Here is a 6,294-nt window from a genome sequence, read left to right as displayed (position 1 = left end):
TTTGATCGAATCAATGGTGGGGAGGTGGTATGTCATGGGTGGTCATGGGTTTAGTTTAAGAGCAACCAAACAAATGCTCTAATTAATTATGCAAGATCTCATTTGATCAGGAAGAAAGAAGAGTTATCACTTTTTTACGTTTAGGGTGTTGACTTTCAAGGAGAGAGACCCTTGCATATTAAATTTTATTTATTTTTTATTTTTTTAAAAAAAAGTAATAGAAAACCTCATAAATGGTCTCTGGGTAGTAAAATGACAAAAATGCCCCTTACTTAACGGCTAAATGGTAACAGAATGAGCCGGAAGGACCAAATGTTAAAAGTTTTGAAACCACAGGGACGATCCATGAGGTTTTTGTAAATTAGGGACCAAACTTCAGATTTTGTGAAACCACAGGGACCATTTTTGAAGTTTTGTCTTATATTTTTATTACTAACTTTATTAATATCCTTGGATTCATTAAAAACACATCTTTTATTCCTTTCGATTCCATTTCATTACACTTTAAATTTCATTCTCACTTTCATTTCAATTTTTTTAAAAGAATACTATTCGTAGGCTAGTTGTAAGATGCGTAGAATAGTATGAACAAAAAGAAGTGACGTTAGCTAGAGTATACACCGCACTTTCAAAAATAACTAAGTTACTCAACAAAGATTTTCATATTTTTGGTGAATAGTTATGGATTATTTTAAGCAACAATTTAGGGGTTCAGATCATTCAACATAAAGAAATTTCTAATGATGAAGTTTAAACGCAACAAAAAATGAGTCCAACAATTTTTAAAAAATTCAAAATATATTAAAACAAAGTCGAAAACAAAATAAAAAGTTTGGACCAATAGTATGAGTCCAACAATTTTTGGACCAAAGTGATGATTTTCGACTAACCATAAAGAACATTTTTATAGTTTTGTACAAAATTTTTGATAGTCAATTATATATTTTTAGAAATATTTTAGGGACATTGTGGGAGTCCTTTAAGTTTTAATCTTACGGTTTTAATAAAAATAGTATATTTTTCAAATAATAAGTTAAAGTTTTAAAAAGTTTTTTTATTGGATACGAAACATTAAGATTATTTTAACTGCATAATCAACAAATATGGGTTTAAACCGGAAATCAAAATTTGCACATTATATTTGTAAATTACAAGATTTTCTTGTGGTTGTTCCTAAAAACGTGAACATTTGAAAAATACAATATACTTTTGATAAATTTTCAATTTTTTTTAATTCAAGTTCTTTTATAAATGTGAATTTGGTTCCTTGTAAAAAAAATGAGGTTTCCATTCTTAAACTTTTAATTTTATACTGATAGTATTTATCAACATGTTTCATTTTGATTTTGGTCCATCGATCAATTCCAAAACTGAATTGACTAATTTTAATTATTAAATTTTTTCTACTAATAAAATCAAGAATATTAAAACCAAAATGGGTCTCTCTCTCTCTCTCTCTCTCTCTCTCTCTCTCTCTCTCCAACCAAAAGGCTCTTTAAAATTTAAAGTGAAAACTTATATCGTTCTGTCAGAATTCCAACTCCTCCTTCATCTCCACACCTTACGTGTGTTTGGATCTCAAGGAAGTCTCCCGACATTTCCACTTTGCAAAGGATGTCATTTATGATTAACTATATAAATAAAGAAAGTGGAGGCAAATGACTTGTCTTCTTTAACTATAATTAGTGGTAAAGCTTGTGAACCTAGTGCAATAAGTACCTCTCGGTTAAAATCCATCGACAAGATACTTGAAGAAATGCACACCCTTGAAACAAAAGGCTTTGTTGAACCGAACTCGACCAATCCTCAACTAGTCAAGAATCGAACCGGATTAACATGAGTTTATCAACAAACTCGCAACCAGAATATTCAAGGAATGATGAGATCATTATAGTACATGAATCGAATGGTCACCAAATATGGGGCGATGAGAAACAAGTTAGGCCCGAGTACCATATGCCTTCAACCAATATTTGACATAATCATGAGCATTCTGGAACTTGTTCTCTTCTTTTCTTATCCATAGAATGGTAAGACACTAACCTTCAATTTGTGATGGTAATTGTTCTTATGAAGAAAATGTAAAAAATGAAGGAATATTTACAACATTTATGATATGGTGGAGGTGGTATTATCGGGGTTTTCTAGTGGCATGGACACATACGGGCTTATTACATCTTAACTTGGTGAAAATGAAAACTTAGTTGAAGTTCGTGGAGCCGGTTTTATGCGAGTGAAGGTGTTCATTAAGAGTTTCTTAGGATATGACTATAGTTTTATGCCATATGTTGCAATGGAAAATCCGAAGGAAATTATGTGTGTGTGTGTGCGCGTGTATGTTTAGTTGTAGGTACGTATGTGTATGAAGTCGTAGGGTATAAGGGTCTGGTAGGTGGTTGCATTTGGGGGGAACGGATTAGAGTGACAGAGGGATAAAAAAGGTCGGGTGGGTGGAGATGGGGTGGAATAGGTGTGTGCCCTATTTAGGCAAGTTAATAATTTCAATTTGGAGAGTGACGTTCATAAGTATTATTTATGCAAAATTGAAAGTATGAGGAACTCGAACCCAAACTTTTAGACAAAAACAAAGACCAAATTTATAGTTTTCTCAAAACTTAACTTCCGTTTTCATAACCAAGTTAAATAGATAATCATTTACAAGAAAACTATCTTTTCCGATTGCTTTTTTTATTTATAAGGATGAGCAAATAGAAAAATCACCTTGTAATGATAATTGAATAAAAAAGGTCATGTATATTAATATTATGATCCAAAGATCTATGTATATAGTTTTTAAAAGAATTAATATGATCATTCAAAAAAAATTTAACAACATAGTTTGTTGTATGTTTGTCTTCCACCACAACATAAGTTATTAAATTTATAATGATTAAAAGATACAAAGATTATATATACAATCTGAATTAGTTTGTTAAGATATCATTTTATTACTTAAAAAAATTATTGTAATAAGTAGTATTTTTACCCAAACCATTTATAAAACTAAAAAGAATCCATAACTTAACATGTTAGGTTCTATTTAACCCAAACTTAAACTCTTTGATTAAAATGCATTTTAACATGGTATCCATCTTCAAAATGCATTTTAACATGTCATCCATCTTTTTTTTAAAAAACATTGTTAGGTATGTTCGATAACGGGTTTTTAAGAGTTTCCAAAGGCTTTTAGAAATCTCAAATTAAATAAAAAATTTCATTTGGGAGTAAAAGTTCTATTTTAAATAAACAAAAACCCTTCTAGTACAACAACGACAAATAGTTTTTAAGATATATTAGTAGTTTTAACTTTTATATTTTATGTCATTTTATATTTTTGAATAGCTTATAATTATTTTTGTTGAACTAATCTATATAAATAAAAACAAATTAGTCCCCAACTATAAACTAATTTTAACTAATACTAGGTATAACCTCAAACTATTGAAAAGAGAGAAATTAAATATTCTCCTATATATTTTTTTTCTATTTATCCTTCTATCATATCAAATGGTGACAAGTGAATTAAATGATTATTAATTTTATTAAATATGTAATTAAATGCGACACATGTCAATATTTGATATCGTAGAAAGATAAGTAGAAATAAAGTGTAAGAGAATATTTAATTTAACTTCGAAAAGAACGTGAAAGAGTGTCATTTTTCAAACCTTAAAGTACTCTATGATAAATTGTCAGCAAGCAACATTATCTTCGACCACCGCTTTTCTGTTTTTCTCACTTTACTTTGGCAAGTATGGGAGGAGGAGCAGTTCCAACACCGCCGACCACCGTCTCCATCTCCACTAACCATCACTCTCGGCCACCGTATTCTCCAACTGTTCCACCCTTCTCTTCCAATTTTCTTACCGAAAACTTCGATTTCATCGATGAAAAAAGTGCAAGTGGATATCCCTATGAAACCAACTTTGGACCTGTCCCTTCTAAAATTGAAGTCCAAAACGCCATATCTGATCTTCGAAGGTACCTTTTCCAAATTCAAGTTTCCAGAAAACTTATCGTGACCTTAAAGAAGTGTTTAAATCTGTATTTTTTTATATAATTATGAATGTTACGAGTTTAATTTATAGATAAATTCGTTTATATTGTTCCAGAAAAGTAACCATGATTTTTGTTTTTGAAAGTAGGGTGATGGATGTAATTTGTGCAACAAATTCAGAAATAATGGATTCTTCAAAATCTTTGGGACAAAACAGGCTTCTTGATGCCTACCATTTGCTACAAACAGATGCTTCTGTTCCGGTTTTCTATTTTGAAATTAAATTTATACTTTTAATCTAGATTTGTCTATAAATTCTTTGTACGCATATTTTTTAATTTTGATTAAAGAAATTTTAATAAATTACATAATTTTTTTGGTAGAAACTTGTGTTATCGATATCGTCAGATATAGAGGTGTGGGATGCCATCTTGAAGAATGATGAAGTTCGGGATCTTCAACGCTCATTGCCATACACAGGTTAAGTTTCATTTCCCTTTTGTAAGTTAAATAATTAGTGGGTTAAATGCAAGAAATGGTAATGTATTTTCGTTGATTTATTTTTAAATTTTCTTATTACAACATTATGTTTTGAAAATTTTACCCACTTATAACAAAAAAGTATTGTATTTAATTGAAATAATTGAAATAATTGAAATTAGGATGTTGTAATGTTCAAAACGAATAATTGGGTAAATTGTTGACCATTTTGATTGGAAAACTACGTGGAATAGCAACATGCTTTATCTCACAATTTATATGGAATGTTTTTAATTTTCTAGACACAATAGAAACACCCTTATAATTTTTACCCATACTAGCGACACATGTTACCAATATGTAAATGTTCTTTATTTGGTTGTGAATTTCTATTATCAATAATAAGTAAAACTGTAAAAGCATGTTACTATTATGAGTTACACATTGGCATTATTGATAGAAATTTAGACACATTAATGTAAAAAACATATTATTATCATAAGTACAACCCTACAAGATAGAATATAATCTATATTGGTTAAAAAAGGTAACATATATTATTTCCTGAAAATTTCCCTTTTCAATTTGACCATAAAAAGTTAGTTGTTATTATGGGTACAAAATGTAAAAATCTAGGCGTCACGAATGCTTAGAAGATTTAGCGACGCCCTCATTGTTACAAAAGCTTGAAAATCCACAGGGCTTGCAATTGATAGTTTGTTCATAATGCAGCTAATGAAGAAAAGGCCATGGGATACAAGAATGAACTCAACTCGACATCTCTTTTGATTAAGTGGATTTTTGCTTTCATGAAATTGAAAATTACAGAATTAATCGATAAATTAGAGGTTTTCATCCTTGAAAGAATACAAATTGTGACAAGGAAGTCAAAATCCACATCAAAACTCGATGATATATTGGAAGAAAAAGTTCGATCTTCACTACTCCTCTCGGTAGTCATATTGTTAATAGTGGTCATCACAAGGAGCACCGAGACATGATCAAAGTTTTATGAGATTTCGTTGGAATGTAGTTTTTTTTTTTTTTTTTTTTTTTTTTTTTTTTTTTTTGAATAATCTTTACCTTGTATGTGTTCAAAAAGGGGTAAATACAAGAAATAGATTCATAGATTTGTTATGAAGGGTTGTCCTGTGACCTGGAAATAAACTACAATTTCCACTAAGAAAGAATAATACACAAATAAAGAAAATATTTGCTATTACTTTGCGTTTAAAATAGCGTAATGTCATTGTCTATGTTTTAGAATTGTTAGGGGCCCAAAAGTCATGAATCCCAAATGGAAAACACAATAATTTAGGCACTACTAGTCTTGTTATGACTGTGTTTGTCTCCCCGATCCTCATGGCATCTAAAATTATTAGATACAATTTCTATTTGGATACTGCATAGTGCATACCCTAAGTAATTATCGTTTAGTTATGTTTTTTTTTTTTTTTTCAAAATATAATAAAAAACTCGAGTTAAATACATCAACTATCAACATATTTTTACTAAGTTGTTTATTATATAACGGTACTTCTTTTTTTATTTGTACTACAATACAATAGTATTATAGTTATGTCATCCCAATTCAAAACGGTTTTTCTTTGTTATAAATAGATATAGCTTACAAATTATAAGGTTCTAAAAAGTTTTAAAAAGTTCAAAAAGTATAATTTTACAATCAGTTAGAATTTTCAAAAACAAAAATTTCATTAAGGGTGTTTTGAGCATGAACTTTGACAACAAGAAGGTATCTATCATCTCTTTCTCTTCCTTTTAAGACAAACATGGGCTCACCAATGAATCATCTGGTG

General features: G+C 29.6%; 1 protein-coding gene across 2 annotated transcripts; it reads left to right on the top strand.

Annotated features, from left to right (window-relative positions):
• The first annotated feature begins 3,690 nt into the window (after nt 1-3,690).
• On the top strand, nt 3,691-5,713 carry LOC145167728 (uncharacterized). Of its 2 annotated transcripts, none has more exons than XM_079086966.1 (4): nt 3,691-3,981; nt 4,146-4,260; nt 4,381-4,477; nt 5,210-5,713. In XM_079086966.1, the coding sequence occupies exons 1-4, from the start codon at nt 3,755-3,757 to the stop codon at nt 5,476-5,478; spliced, it is 708 nt and encodes a 235-aa protein (XP_078943092.1). In that variant the 5' UTR covers nt 3,691-3,754; the 3' UTR covers nt 5,479-5,713. The 2 variants fall into 2 exon arrangements, with proteins under 2 accessions (XP_078943092.1, XP_078943091.1); XM_079086965.1 differs by having other exon boundaries at nt 4,143-4,260.
• Nucleotides 5,714-6,294: the final 581 nt, after the last annotated feature.

The sequence above is a fragment of the Lactuca virosa genome, chromosome 3 (genome assembly GCF_052849685.1).
Source record: "Lactuca virosa cultivar CGN04683 chromosome 3, Lactuca_virosa_CGN04683_v6, whole genome shotgun sequence".
Classification (NCBI taxonomy): domain Eukaryota; kingdom Viridiplantae; phylum Streptophyta; class Magnoliopsida; order Asterales; family Asteraceae; genus Lactuca; species Lactuca virosa.
The sequence above is the reverse complement of the archived record's forward strand: the minus strand, read 5'-3'. Positions and strand labels throughout refer to the sequence as shown.

Excerpts from the sequence above, each read along its gene's own strand:
- LOC145167728 (XM_079086965.1), top strand. The coding sequence starts at position 3,755 with ATGGGAGGAGGAGCAGTTCCAACACCGCCGACCACCGTCTCCATCTCC. Across the intron at positions 3,982-4,142 it reads GCCATATCTGATCTTCGAAG|TAGGGTGATGGATGTAATTT; the intron begins GTACCTTTTCCA and ends TGTTTTTGAAAG. Across the intron at positions 4,478-5,209 it reads ACGCTCATTGCCATACACAG|CTAATGAAGAAAAGGCCATG; the intron begins GTTAAGTTTCAT and ends TTCATAATGCAG.